This window comes from Nilaparvata lugens, unplaced genomic scaffold (assembly GCF_014356525.2).
Source record: "Nilaparvata lugens isolate BPH unplaced genomic scaffold, ASM1435652v1 scaffold1313_1_2, whole genome shotgun sequence".
NCBI lineage: Eukaryota > Metazoa > Arthropoda > Insecta > Hemiptera > Delphacidae > Nilaparvata > Nilaparvata lugens.
Window position 1 is genome coordinate 22013 of NW_024090244.1, and position 17989 is coordinate 40001.

Here is a 17989-nt window from a genome sequence, read left to right on the forward strand (position 1 = left end):
AAAATGTCATAGCACACTCTCAATAAATACGAAAACGGACATGCATCTTTCAGGGTAACAATGATCTCACTAAGACTGAATATTCTTCATAATGAACTATGCTTCAACATTCACTGCCGCATCCGTTATTTCCCTTATACTGCTGTAATATCCATTGACAATAATTATTTGCAAATGTAACACTAGACTTCCAGCTCGAACATCTTTCGCTCCTGATTTATTTTTTAGATCATTCTTGTAGAGATAGATGATTATGTTATCAGATGGGTGACAATCATTGAATCGTCGGTCCCGACTGATAGTCGTGAGGTTCATTGACGACGTAAATTAAATACCTATTTATGCAAGATGGAACTTCCGTCAGGGATCCCCACCTATAAAGCCATTCGATTATAATAACTAACTACATTATTCTCATAATTCCGTATTAATACGAAAAAATGATACCATTATTTCTAAATATTATTTGAATTATCCTGCTCCTAATTTCATCTTATTCTCTTATTGACAGGGTTGTATGATGATAAGAATGCAATTTATTATTGAATGATACTTCCACAAAGTCATTGATTAAAACTTTCATTTTAACCTTTTAGTTTGTCCTTCGCAAGATATGGATTTTAATAATTGGGAAAGGGTAAGTATACACGTTTTAGTTTACCTTTTATATGTCTTGATTATAAATGTAGGACAATACAGTAAGAATTTTATTCAATCGAGATCATACAATACATCACCATACCAAGAAAATAACTTTCGTATTTTGAAATAGTTGATATATTAACATAATAGAATAAGATTGAAATAAAAATTAAATAATTGAGAATGTCCAAAAATCCGAATAAACTTGAAAATTTATTGTGAGGCACATCGCCTACTTGGCGCCTTGCAAATTTGGTATTTCAGTTGAACCCACCTCTATACCTGACTATTAATTTTGAAATCAAACGCTTGAAGATTGGTAAGTTTTCAGGAAATATAGTTAAGATCCAAAAATATCGTAGCATGGATTTGAAGGATTTTCTATTATTGTGACATGAAACATTTTACCGACCTGTGTTATTTTCTATGAACGTGTGATGCACATTGCCTACTTAGCGCCTTTGCACGGCATGTATTCCCATGATGTTGGATGATGCATGTCCGACGTGTACGCGTCATTCTTGTGTCATCCTAATATAAGTCCCAATCATCAATAATTATCACAATTTTGAAATGAATATGTTAATCAGGCACTTGACAAGTGAGACAACAAGATATTAAACTATTGTTACATATGTATCTCCTGAACTTTTATACCACCAGTAACATTCAATTGATTTAAGTGAAAACAATATTTGTTGACTGTCAGTAGATCGGGTTGTAAGGCCGATCTGCAAAGTAGTGGACTGTGTGGAAGTGTGTAGATGAGATCTATATCTGATCTAGGCACTGACAGCTTTTCATTATTTGCTATGAGCGGATTTACAAACCTTGAATGTGTAGATCCGAAAAAATACCTCTGGTTTACTGTGCGTCTGAGCACAAGTAGAATGCACAAAGGTAGTGCAATAATGATGACTAATAATTGAAGAATGATAGATAATAAGTTTCTTATTATCCGAATGTAAGGCTGATATTTGAATGTAACTATTGGAATGCTTAAAATTAATGTAGTTGTAATTAAAATAAAAAGAATTAGGAATGCACTCAAGTTGTTTATTGTACCTAGACTTTTGCTAGTACGTTTAAGAATACTGATACAATGTTTCAAAAATGATGTTACCTCTGTGAGCGCAAAAGATTGAGTAATACAAAGATAAAGTTGGGATAACAATGTTAATGTTGAAATACACAAAGAGTATATTGATGCTGAAACTAATAATAGAATAATAATGACAATGAGTAAAGATTGAATTGAACGTACAAAATTTAGCAATGTTTAAAATGAATAAAAATTTAGAATACTTGAAAAATGATAGTAAAAATGAGAATCTTAACCTGAATAATAAAATCAATCGAGAGACAAAAATCCTAGATAAAAAGTCCTGCAAAATTCTTAGTAATCTTAAAGGTATGAAAATACAGAAATTATATGAATATGAACAATAACCTAATTTCACAAAAAATGAAAACTAGGAATTCAGTTTAGGTAGAATCCAATCGTACCTGAAGCTTTCAAGCTGTTGACTATGTAACACTGAAAGAGGACAAATATAGCAACTTGGCTATAATGTAAGCAGAAGGAGCAGAAAGTCTGTCCAGAACTGAAGGTTCGATTAATAATTAAAAATAGAAAAGGTTGAAAAATACCAAATACAATATTGAAAGGAGACGAAGCTCAGCATATTGTATTACATAAGCGGGCTGGGAAATGACAGCTTAACGCATGTCAAGTTACATGGGGAATATTACTATATGTAGAACACATAAGTAATAATAATAGAAGATAAAAGAAATTGAATGATTGATAGTATTTAAATAGTTATTATTTAGGAATAAAAAGTTAATCAGGAACAAAATTGAATGGGATGAAGACTACCAGTAAACACAGTGCCTCTGAGAGGGTAAGTACAAAAATGTGAATAATAGAATAAGACTTCCCTGAATAATTAATGATGTGTTGCCAAAGTGATAGGCCTACGGTGACTCAAATTCCGAGGATGAAACTTGACTCCTGTCAAGTACATTGTAGTTGCAGACAGCTGCTGGGCTAATAGAAGTTGAACGATGAAGATATCTTGATTATATCCTGATAAACGGTGACCGATGCGGAAGAGAACTTGACTTGAATACGTTGAGATATTGAAAGTTGAGACTGTTCCAATATTAAATTGATAATGAGTATAACGACGAATGGGCACTTCACAAATTGAATGAGTTTCACTGGTTGAATGTTAATTGGAAAAAGTTCCACCATGAGTTAAGTAGAATAATGTTTGAGGTTATGTCCTAAAGTTGATGTAATTGCAGTGAATAAATATTTGAAAAAACGAGATAAAATGTTCTTGATGAATGAAATCACTGGCATCAGTAGGAATTGAGATTGACAAAGTTCGACTAAATAACTGATGAGTAGCTAAGACTGAGTAGCTAAAAATGAGTAGCGGTTGACAATGAAAGGCAAACTGCACTTGCGCAAATTTCCTGAGTTGAAATGTTGAATAAGGTAAGCTGCACTTGCACAAGACTTCCCAAGTTGAAAAATGTATCTCCATGAGCATACATGAAGAATGAATGTGACCGCTAAAAAATGTGTACTGATGCTCAGTGAAATTGAAGTGATAAATAATAAATCAAAAGTTCATATTGAGGATTGTTGAAAGCTCATGTGGAATTCATGTTGAAATTACTTACAGTTCATAATAATAATATGATGAATAATTGAAAAACGTTGTACGCAGAAAGCATGGCGTGATTTGCAAAAAGGACGCTTAGTAGAAAAGTCCCGAAAGGTAAGTTAAATTCATAGAAAATATGGTTGAAAAACGTTCACTGATGAAAAATGCGTTGAATGGTTCTTGAATAAGCACACAAACTAGGACATAATGAATGATGAAAATGGATAAAGTTTTCCAAAGATGGATGCGTTAAAAACTGAGATGTTACATCGTATGACTGTACAAAAAGAGAGAGTCTTCTTGCCAAAAACTGGTTGAAGAGACAGGAACTGCCCAATTGCGGAAACATGATGTCCACGGCAGTCATGAGCACAAACTCAACGAATGAAGTGAAAATATAAAATCGATATTAAGCGAACTGAAGGTGTTGAGGTTGAAGTGACTGTTGAAGTATACCAAAGGAGGTTCAAAAACAATGAAAATACAATTCAAAATACTTATAGACGAATATTAAACTAGAAAACATTGAAAGAAGCAGACGACAACTAGCGCTACTATCGATCAAGCGATCAATGAAACCGTGACGTCAGAGATCGCATGACACGTGAGAAAAATGTCTGCGGACTGTAGCAGCGGTAGATTCAAATGCTACAAAAACAAGATGGAAGACCATAAGACTGGCTAAAATATGAGACGAAATCTAACATAAAGCTCCCCCCTCGATGCAGGAACAAGTCTTGTCAACCAAGACGTAGCGAGTGCAAAAAAAATGATGAGTACGAAAAAATACATATATGTTAGATGAGTTGAATAGAAATATACGAGCAATATGAATAATAGGTGGATAACATGATGAATAAATGCTAATACAAAAAGGACAAGTAGTGAAAGACTACCAAATTAATCATCTTCAAATGCTGGAAGCGGAGCGAGACTAGAGATGGCTCTCTTGAATCTACCATGTGCAGTCTGCACTGTAACAACACGAACTTTTCCATCAGCACCTGGATGGGTTTCAATGATGCGAGCTAACTTCCATGTGGAGGGAGCAGAATTGAGATCTTTCAGAAGAACCATGGTGTCAACTGTGAGATTGTCCGATTCAGTAAGCCATTCGTGCTTGCGTTGAAGTGTGACTAAGTACTCCTTAGACCATCTGTCCCAAAGTTCTTGAGTGATTTTTTGAAGAAGTTTCCAACGACACCTGTTATCGACATGGTTGGTGGGTGGGCAATGGAAAGGCAACGCAGTCAATGGGCGACCAACCAAGAAGTGACCTGGCGAGAGATACTGAAGATCTTGAGGGTCCTCTGTAAGAGGTACGAGTGGACGAGAGTTAAGGATAGCTTCAATTTGAGCTGCGAATGTAGTCATATCTTCAAAATTAAGAATATGATTGAATGTGACGACTTTGAAAATTTTCTTGAAATTCTTGACAGCATTCTCCCATAGACCTCCAAAAGATGGGGCGTGAGGTGGAATGAAGTGCCACTTGATATTGAGAACCGACGTGTAGTTATGAATATCTTGTTGAGTTTTAGATGACTCAAAAAACTGATGTAGATCTTGTAGTTCATTGTTTGCACCTACAAACGTGGTTGCATTGTCCGAAAATATGGAGTGTGGAATACCACGACGTGATGAGAAGCGAATGAGTGCCGCAATAAAGGCTTTCGTTGTCAACTCTGAGACGACTTCTACGTGTACTGCTTTCGTGACCATGCAGACGAAGATAGCTAAATAAGCTTTCGAATATGTGTGTGATTTCTTGGAACCAACAAGTAATGAAAACGGTCCAGCATAATCTATGCCAGAGTTATAGAATGGAAAATCAGACTGTATTCTGACAGGAGGAAGTTGTCCCATGATTTGTTCCGAACGAAATTTGGCGAAGCGAAAACATAAATGGCAGGATTTCAAAACTGATTTGACTGTACGACGAGTAGATAGTATCCAATAACGCTGACGTAATGAAGTCATGGTGCTCTGAACTCCATCATGAGAAAGACGTCGATGATATGACATGATGAGCGCACGAGTGAAACGATGTTTAGAAGGCAAGATGATTTGATGTTTGTAGTCGTACGGCAAGTCCGATTGACTCAATCTGCCGCCAACTCTCAATAATGAGTCATTGTCAATGAATGGCGATAGCGCTTTCAAGGAACTAGACGGAAGCAATTCTCTGCCTTGATGGAGAAGACGAATCTCTTCTGTGAATGCTTCTGCTTGAACCGTGCGGATGATCGCAATTTCTGCCTCTTGAATTTCTTCTACTGTGAGTAGACCACATCTGCGCTGATCAGGATGATGACGTCGAGTGATGTTATGGATGAAACGACGAACGTATGCTGTTGAACGGGTGATGCGATGATAATCAGACAATTTATGAATGATATTGTTCAACACTGAAGTTGTGACTCTAGTGGCATGTGATGAGATAGGATGGATGATTGCAACATTACAGGAGATGTCATTCCATGTAGCTTCTTGCTTGGACAACCAAGACGGGCCGTTCCACCAAAGTGAACTGTTGATGAGTGTTGTTGGATTGCAGCCTCTCGAAATTAGGTCAGCAGGATTATGTTTCGTAGTGACATGTTTCCATGTAAAATCTGCTGTAAGATTCTGAATCGTAGAGACGCGAACCGAAACAAAGATATCTGCTCTGTTTGGCAAAGCCTTGAGCCAATCGCACACAACCTTGGAATCAGTCCACAAGATTACCCTGGAAAATTTGAGCTTGGAAGCACGAATTGTTTTCACAACTAATTTCGATGACAAATATGCTGCTTGGAGTTCCAAACGAGGAATTGTGAGCAATGGTTTTATTGACGCTACCTTGGACTTTGACGTAAGCAATCTAACTTGAACCCCGTCCGATGATGAGCTGCGAACATAAAGACAAGCACCAAATGCTGTTGCGCTGGCATCAGAAAATGCATGCAGTTCCAAATCGACCTCTGAAGAGGGTGGCAAAACACAACGTGGAATAGAAACATTCGCAATGTTTGGTAAATCATGAAGTATGGATAACCATTCTGTGAGAAGCTCAGATGGTAGCTTTTGGTCCCAATCAAGTTTATGGAGCCAAAGCTTTTGAAATAACAATTTGGGACGAATGACAATGGGTGAGATGAGTCCAAGCGGATCAAATATGCTAGAAATGCATGACAATAATTGACGTTTAGTGAAAGATGTTTGATGAACAACTTTTGAAATGTTGGATGAAATAGTGAGTTGATCAGCCGTAGAATTCCAAATGAGACCAAGTGCCTTAACAACACTGTCGTGTGAATCAGATAATGGTCGTGATGTAGCTGTCTCGATGAGATGAGCTGGGATCGTTGAAAGTAATTCTGACGAATTAGACAACCACTTCCTGAGTTCAAAATTTCCTTTATTAAGTGTAGTAAGCAATTGATGAGCCAACTCTATGGCTGATGAGAGTGAAGATGAACCACTGATAAGATCATCCACGTAAAAATCTTCCTTAATGGCTTGATGAACTGCTGATTGCAGTGAACATTCAACATCTGCTAAGTGATTGAGCGTGCGTGTAGCAAGGTATGGAGCTGAGGATGTGCCGTAAGTGACAGTATTCAAGTGATACTCTTGAATAGGTTGATTCTGATCAGATCTCCAAAAGATGCGTTGAAAATTTCTGTCATTTGGATGAACAAGAATCTGGCGGTACATTTTCGCTATATCAGCAATGAATGCGATACGATGCATACGAAATCTGAGCACTGTGTCAAACAACTCAGGCTGCACTGTTGGACCAATGTGAAGAACATCATTGAGTGATAATCCTGAAGTGGACTTCGCGGAAGCATCAAACACAACTCGAAGTTTGGTAGTCGTGGAATCTGGCTTGAAAACTGGATGATGAGGAATGTGATAATATGGATCATATGGAGATGAAGGTGGTGCAAGAGACATGTGACCTAAATCAATATATTCATCCATGAATTGTATATATTGTTTCTTGAGTTCAGGATGAGTATCAAGACGTTTCTCCAGCGAGTGAAAGCGAGTCAATGCTTGTCTGAAGGATTGACCTAACGAATGAAATGAATCCTTTTTCGGCAAGGCTACAGAAAATCTGCCATCATCTTGACGTTGAACATTCTCAATGTAGTGCTGCTCAATTTGTGCATGTTCTGCTGGCGTGCTGGATTCAGTATCAATTTCTTCAATTCGCCAAAATTTTTCCAATTGCTTAGAGATGTCTGCGTTGGACACATGTTCAATGCTAGAAACGAAATTGGAAATGTGTTGATGGGTGACAGATGGTTTATAAGCAGGAATGGAGCCCCAGACTATCCAACCTAGCTTGGTATTCTGAAGAATACAGCTTTCGGACAGGCGAATTTGACCAGGTAAATGAAGCATGGCGTAAATAAATAAATAAATAAATAAATAGATTTTATTGTCGTAGACCAATATAGGTAATTGACAAAGTCATAGTAATACAATATTGCAAAATAATAGAGTCAAAGCAATAGTTTAAAGTCACAAAGTATAATAAATTACATCAAGTAGAATCGAAGAACTCTGTCAAACAATAGAAAGGTCTTAAAACCAGCCACTCAAAAAGTAATTTTTTAAAAATAACAATATTTTCACAACATTTCATATCCAATGGCAACTTATTATACATTCTCAAGCCTATGCTGTCATAGTGTTTCATGCTTATGACAAGACGTTGATATGGAATATCAATGAGGTCTTTTTTCCTGGTGTTATAAGCATGAATATTGGATCTTTTATTCAAGCTATGGAGATTCTTTCTAGTGTGCATGATTACTTGAAATATATAGAGGTTTATGACAGTCAATATTTTTGTTTTTTTGAAAAGAGGTCGACAGTGATCTAGATACCCTGCACCGGTCAATATTCTAATAGCCTTTTTCTGCAAAAGCAAGACCTTATTGATGTGGCAGCTGTTTCCATATACTAAAATTCCGTATGAAATTATGCTTTGGAAAAAAGCAAAATATGAGTTTCTGAGGTATTTTTCCGGTACAAGATTCTTCAACTGCCTCAACAGATAGATAACCCTAGATAACCTAGCAGAAACGAAATTTATGTGGGGTTCCCAGGTCAACCTGTAATCAAACATTAAGCCCAAAAACTTTAAACTATTGTTATTGTTGTGTGTATAGTCCCTGAGACCAAATGTCATAAGCTGAGTTTTATCCTCGTTTAGTTTAAAGCCATTCGCTGTGAACCACTTGGAAGCCTCCGCCAAGGTATCGGCTGTCATGTTATGTAAAGTGTGTACATCTGAATGAGAATTAAGAAAAGTGGTGTCATCAGCATACAACACAGTCTTGCTGTTGATTGTGAGAGGAAGATCATTTATCATCAATACAAAGAGGAGTGGTCCCAATATTGATCCTTGGGGGACACCGTACTTTACTTTAGCAAGATCGGATCTCTCATTTCCTACACAAACAACTTGCTGGCGATCGCCAAGGTACGATCTAAAAAGACTAAGGCTCCTTCCACTGACTCCATAATAAGCTAATTTTTCAAGCAAAATATCATGATTCACGCAGTCAAATGCCTTGCTCAGGTCACAGAAGGCAGCCTGAGCAAAGCACCTGTTTTCAAAAGACTCAATTACAAATTTTATTAGTGCATCAAAGGCGTCAGAAGTGGATCTTCCCTTCACAAAACCAAATTGATGCTCAGACAGTACCCCAAGATTTACTAAGTATTCATACACCTGTATATACATGACAATCTCTAGAACCTTGGAGAAGACAGGTACTATTTGGATGGGTCTATAACTAGAAGGTTCCTCCTTTGAGCCCTTCTTATGAACGGGAACAACTTTGGAGACTTTTAATACATCGGGGAAAACACCCTGTGTAATACACCTGTTTATACAAATGGTCAGTACTGGCACTACAGAGTGAGCAATAGTTTTGAGAAGGCAGCTTGATAGACCATAGAAATCTTCACTCTTCGAAACTTTAAGATTATGAACCACTTTAAAAATCATCTCTTGACTCACCTCATGAAAAAAGAATAAGCTATTTTGCACTTTATTTACATTATCATTGAGCAAGGCACTGGCTGTAATTGATGGCTTGTCTATCTTCTCGTGCACATCATCCACTGACTGAATGAAATAATTATTAAGTTTGTTTGGTTCAGGAGTGGATAAGTTTACAACATTCTTGTTGAAGGATAAAGTTTTGATAATTTGCCATGCTTTCTTACATTTGTTATTAGAAGATTCAATGATTGATGCAACAGAATCCCTCTTGGCTTCATCCAATGAATTTCTGTACAGTGCTCTGCATCTAAGATAAAGTGTTTTCGAATGTTCGGTTTTTTGTTTTTTGAAGTTTTCATGTAAGAGAGTGAGCAGAATCTTAATCTTACTAAGTTCAGGTGTGTATTAGTCAGCCTTACATTTGAAATTCTTTCTATTATTAACTAGGGAAACTTTTTTTCTACAGGTCTTTCTAGGGATAGTTAGATTGAAATAATATAAAACTGTATTGAGGAAGGATTCGAATATATCACTTGCATCTGACTTTTCCATGACAGCACTCCAATTCACCAAATTCAGAGACCGATTAAATTGTAGTAATTTATCTTTAGTAACAGGTCTTGAAGTAATAGTGACAAAATCGTTAGAACTAGACTCAACAGAACCACAGGGCACACATATCGTGACACAATCATGATCAGAGTAGGAAAATCCTATAACACTTGAATTTGTCATATCAGGTTGAACGTTTGAAATAATATTATCGAGACAGGCTTGGTCTCTAGTGGGCAGAGTATTGAAAATATGATGATTAAATTGTCTCAATAGATTTTTCAAATTATTGGAATGACAGGTTTCCTGATTGACATCAAAGGCAGAATTAAGATCCCCACCAAGAACAATAGTATGGTCATTAAAGCATCGTCTAGACAAAAATAGAAGCAATTCCTCCAATTTGGCTAAAAATACTTTTGGGTCTCCACAAGGAGATCTGTACAATGATACGATAATGAGTTTCCTGGCTCCAATAATAGTACAGGTGGCCTCAAACTCACGTTCAATACATAGAGAATTCAGACTCAATTCTTGACTTTGAGAGTAAAGATTCTTACTGACAAATATTGCAACTCCGCCATTTTTGTGTAATAATCTACAGTAACTACTTGTTGCAATACAAACATCCATTTTACTATATACGATTTCATCAGTAAGCAACCAATGTTCACTTATACCTATAATATCAATATCTTCATTAATTACAAAGTCATTGAGAACATTTAATTTACCTCTCAATCCTTGAACATTTAGATAAGCAATTCTTGTGCAAGGAATTGTATGTTTTAATGAGTCTAATCTACACCTATTTGAACTTGTATTGTTGAGTTTAAACGACTGTGCACAATGTTAGTATCTACCACAGAGTCTGTTATTAATGAGGGACTGCAGGGAATATTATTTAGTTCTGCAACGTCCTTTAGTACTTGATCACGAGCAGATGAACAACTTGAATCGAATCCTGATTGGTTTATAGAGTTTATGAGTGAGTCATGGAAGGACACAGTAGTACTGGTACTGGATTCCGGAACATCTGGGATATGAGCTGCAATAACGTCTCTATGATGGCGAACATCTGGAGTTGATCCTCCGCACAGGATCGTCCGAGGCTGACCAATCAGTGGCGTTGATGTTGACGTCAATGAGTCATCATCGGTGCTGATTATTGCATTCACATCGACGTTGGTTTCCATCTGAATGGAATGAACTGGTTTTTTGGCAGTTTGCTTCTTTTGTGAGTCGTAGCGCGTTGATTTGACTTTCTTAGAGAGAATGCCGCTATCAATTGTCACAAAATCGCACAAAGACTTTCCTACAAAACGTTTTCCACCCTTTGAGTAATGCAGGCCATGCCTTGTGAAATGGTGTCTCTGCAGGTTATTATTGACTTCTCCATATATCACTCTTGATACTCCACAATAAGACCGTATTCTAGCGAAGATTGATTCGTTAGCAAAATGTATTTCATCATTGTGGTGAGGCATATCATACCTAAAAGGTATTGCACAAACAATGAAGTTGGTATTTATTCCCGATGTCAATAGCTTATCCATTCCTTGTTGGATATTGAGATCACATGGCTCATGGTTGCCAAAGTCATTGGACCCCGCCATTACAATCACGTAATCGAACTTTGTCAAATCCTTTATAAATTGTATCCATTTGCAATAACCTGTTTAAATTTAGCTCCCGGCAAAGTATACACAAAAATATCGTAGTAGTCGGACAAGTGGCCTAGGTAATTGTGCATATCTCTACCTTGACTTGCAGCCAGTATCACAATACGCCTCTTCACTGAATTTGAAGATGATAATGATGATGATTCTTTGATAGGCCTCCTTGGTTTCTTCCTGACTGCAGATGCATCGGTTGCACTTACATGCACCTGGGCTCTTACATCAAATGTTGTCGTTTTTCCTCTAGCCAATTGTGATATGGGTGACCCGATCTCCTCCGCATCCAAGACTGAGAAACGATTTGAAGTCTCTATCGAGCTGTCATTGGAAAGTCGTTGAAATCGACAGGCTGATTTAGGAGTGGTGAACTTCATTGGAAGTGCTCTGGTATTTTTCAAAAAAGTTAATTCTGTTTCTAACTTAGAAATTTTATCTGCCGTATACTGTGCATCACTCTGTAAAAGATTAATAATTAGATTAGCGTAGACATCAACGTTTAAGAGTATATCCACTCCTGAAATTCTGAAGAAGGTAGGATCGGCTAAAACAACATTGGGGGGAATATTGAAATCTGAAAAATTGAGTCCAGATGGTGGAACACTAGGAACAATTTTCTCTGTGACAATGCAACCAATGTGAGTTGACCAAGTTCGGTCAGGTGAGTGAATACTCAAAGATGACAAATTCAATAAGGTAGCATTACTGCCAGACACAGTATGAACTGTGCTGCCAGTACAAATAGTGGGTAATTGAAGTTGAGTAGCTAATTGACGTGAAATAAAACAGCTATCAGAGCCACTGTCGAGGAGTGCGCGGCAAATAACAGCTTGACCACTCTTGTCAAAGACAATCAACTGGGCTGTAGGCATGATGCAAGTGCGTCTGCTATCAATGGATTTGATTTGTGGTGCGCTGTGGGCATAGCTGACTGTCTGATTGTGAGATTCAACAACATTTGTGGCAGGCTGCAAACTGGATTGAGATGAATCAAATTGACGACTTCCCTCAGAATTTGATGACTGAGGTCTAGAGGGAATTGAATTGACAACAACACTAGAAGTCGGCAACTGCTGGACAAGGCTAGTTGATATTTGCGGCGCAGGTGAAACCATGTGTGTCATTGGCACTGCTGAATTGGAGTTCATTGATGCTGGATGCACTGATGACATTTGCGATGGCTGGTTGTATTGATTATCATACCTTAATTGTTGTTGTGACTGATGAGGTATGTTATACTCACAGTACGGCATGCTCTGCGACAGATTTTTTACTGGATTGCGCGCATGGTTCGATGTTGTGACATAGTTGGACCTCTTAGGGACAGGACTTGACCCATGAAGTAGCGTGTGATGTCGTAAATTGCACGTCTTGCAGGAACCTTGACATTGGTGAGCTCGATCCCATGGCCGAATACAGTTGACACACAAGGATTTTTTCAATACAGCAGAGGTTCGTTCTGAAGTTGGAATTTTGAGAAGTTGACTACAATTGAAAATGTTGTGAGAGCCATTGCGACAAAAATAACACTCAGAAGTTGATGCTCTGTTGAAAACATTTGGTGAATTTGAAGTGTTGAAATTCATGATATTGGCTTTGGGCTGTGATGGTTGTCGACTGGTGCTAGGCTGGTTATTAGCCGGCGTATTGCGTTGCACTGATGTGTTGTTGAATGAGCTCGACATTGCTTGTGCGATTTTATGTTGCGACTCTAAAAAGTCCCAAAGGCAATCAATGGTAAGTTGAGATTTGGTAGAACAAAATCTCTCCCAATCTCTAATCGTAGCATTGTCAAATCGTGACACAGTGAGAAAAATAAAAATGAGATCTTTCACACTGATATTGAGCGCAAGGGCTTCAAGAGCAGAGATATTTGTCTTTTGATTGTCAATAAATAATCTCCACGATTGGGATGATCTACAGTCAAGTTTAGGAGGGTTGAGTATGGCTGAAATATGAGTTTCGGCAATCAATAATGAATTATCGTAACGTTGAGTCAAGAGTTCCCAAGCTAACTCAAAATCTCCAGAAGGAGAATTAGAAATTCTATTAAGTGCTTCTCCAGAAAGGACTTGACGCAGGTAATGAAATTTCAATGTATTATCAAGGTTACGGTTATTGATAACAAGACTTGTAAAGGTCGATTTGAAATTGAGCCAAGCGCTGAGACTACCGTCAAATTTTGGCAATGGAATGTCCGGTAGACGAGCGCTCACCATGTGAGGAGAATCAACGTGATTTGAGTGAGATGGGGAGCTGACTTCACTTACTCTTTTAGTTTTCAATTCATATTCATATATGGCATTGGAGAGTACAGAATTAACAGTACCAAAATTCTGGCGAATTTGGTGACACAATTCAATGTCAACAGGCAAACCTTTGTTGGAAAAATTTTCAGTAGTACTATGAAAATTTTTCTTAAGCATTAACATCTCTTGTTTGAGATCTTCAGCAAAAAAATAGTCATTACGATTTTGAATTTCTTTGATAACACCATCTTGAATTAATCGAATCAATTGCTGATTGATAGTGTCAAGGTTGTTAGGAATGGTGGGAGACGGACATTGTCTGACCTCACCTTGAGAAACTCCACCTTCAAGGGTGACGAGCGAGTCGTTTGGATTCTCCATACTGAATTGTACAAAATATATAGACTTGAAAAAAAATTAATTAATATTTGAGTAATATAAGAATAGATATATGAATATAATGTTGAATGGACGTAATAAAACAATGTAACACAATAATGAGCGCAATAAGTACACAATGGTTGATTATAGAAATTGTCAATGAACTAATCGGTTGATTGTTTGACATATATGAATGTCGTCAATGGTTTGTTGACTAATTGCGTAAAAATTAATGATAATTGCACAATGTCAAGATAGCACCAAATGCGTGGTAAGTATTAATATTTGCATGAATTCAATGCATTTAAAAATATTAAGTAAATTGATGAATAGATAAGTCTCTTGAAATAGCAAGAATTGATTAGTAATCCTAAAAAATTTATGACGCTCACAGAGAAAAGATATTACAAAAGGTATGTCGGTAAAATGAATTTACAGAATTGATAAATGGTTCGGTCTTACAAATTGAATAGCCAGCGACTGATTCGGTCCCCAGATGAGTTGCCTTTAGACTTGGCAAGATGCGAGGTGCAGCAGTGTTCTGAATGCTTCTGTGCTTGGAATCGGCTCTCGCTCAGGTCTGGGTCCACGAACAGTTTACAGGTTGGCTGGTTCACTGCGCCGATACAACGTAGTGTACCTTTCTGGTCGCAGTGCTGGTTCACCCTTCGATAACTGAAATATATACGAGTATTATTAGAATGATGTAAGACTAATGTATGCTGGAATGCAGTTGATAAACATGGACGCTGACTGCTCTACCTGTATTGGGTATATTCAACTAACTACAGAGGACTTGAAAAAAACTAAGGTACCCAAAGAGAAACTTGAAAATAGCAATCCAATAAATAGTTACGAATCACCACAGGATGCCAGACGATCCGTGCCCGTACGAGGACCAAGAAATAATCCGGCCCGGAGGACCAAGAAATAATGTTGACTGTCAGTAGATCGGGTTGTAAGGCCGATCTGCAAAGTAGTGGACTGTGTGGAAGTGTGTAGATGAGATCTATATCTGATCTAGGCACTGACAGCTTTTCATTATTTGCTATGAGCGGATTTACAAACCTTGAATGTGTAGATCCGAAAAAATACCTCTGGTTTACTGTGCGTCTGAGCACAAGTAGAATGCACAAAGGTAGTGCAATAATGATGACTAATAATTGAAGAATGATAGATAATAAGTTTCTTATTATCCGAATGTAAGGCTGATATTTGAATGTAACTATTGGAATGCTTAAAATTAATGTAGTTGTAATTAAAATAAAAAGAATTAGGAATGCACTCAAGTTGTTTATTGTACCTAGACTTTTGCTAGTACGTTTAAGAATACTGATACAATGTTTCAAAAATGATGTTACCTCTGTGAGCGCAAAAGATTGAGTAATACAAAGATAAAGTTGGGATAACAATGTAATGTTGAAATACACAAAGAGTATATTGATGCTGAAACTAATAATAGAATAATAATGACAATGAGTAAAGATTGAATTGAACGTACAAAATTTAGCAATGTTTAAAATGAATAAAAATTTAGAATACTTGAAAAATGATAGTAAAAATGAGAATCTTAACCTGAATAATAAAATCAATCGAGAGACAAAAATCCTAGATAAAAAGTCCTGCAAAATTCTTAGTAATCTTAAAGGTATGAAAATACAGAAATTATATGAATATGAACAATAACCTAATTTCACAAAAAATGAAAACTAGGAATTCAGTTTAGGTAGAATCCAATCGTACCTGAAGCTTTCAAGCTGTTGACTATGTAACACTGAAAGAGGACAAATATAGCAACTTGGCTATAATGTAAGCAGAAGGAGCAGAAAGTCTGTCCAGAACTGAAGGTTCGATTAATAATTAAAAATAGAAAAGGTTGAAAAATACCAAATACAATATTGAAAGGAGACGAAGCTCAGCATATTGTATTACATAAGCGGGCTGGGAAATGACAGCTTAACGCATGTCAAGTTACATGGGGAATATTACTATATGTAGAACACATAAGTAATAATAATAGAAGATAAAAGAAATTGAATGATTGATAGTATTTAAATAGTTATTATTTAGGAATAAAAAGTTAATCAGGAACAAAATTGAATGGGATGAAGACTACCAGTAAACACAGTGCCTCTGAGAGGGTAAGTACAAAAATGTGAATAATAGAATAAGACTTCCCTGAATAATTAATGATGTGTTGCCAAAGTGATAGGCCTACGGTGACTCAATTCCGAGGATGAAACTTGACTCCTGTCAAGTACATTGTAGTTGCAGACAGCTGCTGGGCTAATAGAAGTTGAACGATGAAGATATCTTGATTATATCCTGATAAACGGTGACCGATGCGGAAGAGAACTTGACTTGAATACGTTGAGATATTGAAAGTTGAGACTGTTCCAATATTAAATTGATAATGAGTATAACGACGAATGGGCACTTCACAAATTGAATGAGTTTCACTGGTTGAATGTTAATTGGAAAAAGTTTCCACCATGAGTTAAGTAGAATAATGTTTGAGGTTATGTCCTAAAGTTGATGTAATTGCAGTGAATAAATATTTGAAAAACGAGATAAAATGTTCTTGATGAATGAAATCACTGGCATCAGTAGGAATTGAGATTGACAAAGTTCCACTAAATAACTGATGAGTAGCTAAGACTGAGTAGCTAAAAATGAGTAGCGGTTGACAATGAAAGGCAAACTGCACTTGCGCAAATTTCCTGAGTTGAAATGTTGAATAAGGTAAGCTGCACTTGCACAAGACTTCCCAAGTTGAAAAATGTATCTCCTATGAGCATACATGAAGAATGAATGTGACCGCTAAAAAATGTGTACTGATGCTCAGTAAAATTGAAGTGATAAATAATAAATCAAAAGTTCATATTGAGGATTGTTGAAAGCTCATGTGGAATTCATGTTGAAATTACTTACAGTTCATAATAATAATATGATGAATAATTGAAAAACGTTGTACGCAGAAAGCATGGCGTGATTTGCAAAAAGGACGCTTAGTAGAAAAGTCCCGAAAGGTAAGTTAAATTCATAGAAAATATGGTTGAAAAACGTTCACTGATGAAAAATGCGTTGAATGGTTCTTGAATAAGCACACAAACTAGGACATAATGAATGATGAAAATGGATAAAGTTTTCCAAAGATGGATGCGTTAAAAACTGAGATGTTACATCGTATGACTGTACAAAAAGAGAGAGTCTTCTTGCCAAAAACTGGTTGAAGAGACAGGAACTGCCCAATAGCGGAAACATGACGTCCACGGCAGTCATGAGCACAAACTCAACGAATGAAGTGAAAATATAAAATCGATATTAAGCGAACTGAAGGTGTTGAGGTTGAAGTGACTGTTGAAGTATACCAAAGGAGGTTCAAAAACAATGAAAATACAATTCAAAATACTTATAGACGAATATTAAACTAGAAAACATTGAAAGAAGCAGACGACAACTAGCGCTACTATCGATCAAGCGATCAATGAAACCGTGACGTCAGAGATCGCATGACACGTGAGAAAAATGTCTGCGGACTGTAGCAGCGGTAGATTCAAATGCTACAAAAACAAGATGGACGACCATAAGACTGGCTAAAATATGAGACGAAATCTAACAATATTAGTGATATGGATTCACTTTCAGAAATCTTTTATTATTGAATAAGTTAACATTATTTAATCATAGATCTAACTTAGATCTAACATGTACCTTATCAAGTTGCTAATAGAGTTTGCGAGCCAGTTGAAAAGCCAGGCCAGCGAACCAGGGAAAAGCCTACATTTTTTCTTTATTAGA

At 36.8% G+C, this 17989-nt stretch overlaps 1 protein-coding gene across 1 annotated transcript; it reads right to left on the reverse strand.

Annotated features, from left to right (window-relative positions):
* Positions 1 to 4220: 4220 nt before the first annotated feature.
* On the reverse strand, positions 4221 to 5042 carry LOC111060474. Its single transcript, XM_022348145.2, has one exon. It carries the CDS (start codon positions 5040 to 5042, stop codon positions 4221 to 4223), a length of 822 nt encoding a protein of 273 aa, XP_022203837.2.
* Positions 5043 to 17989: the final 12947 nt, after the last annotated feature.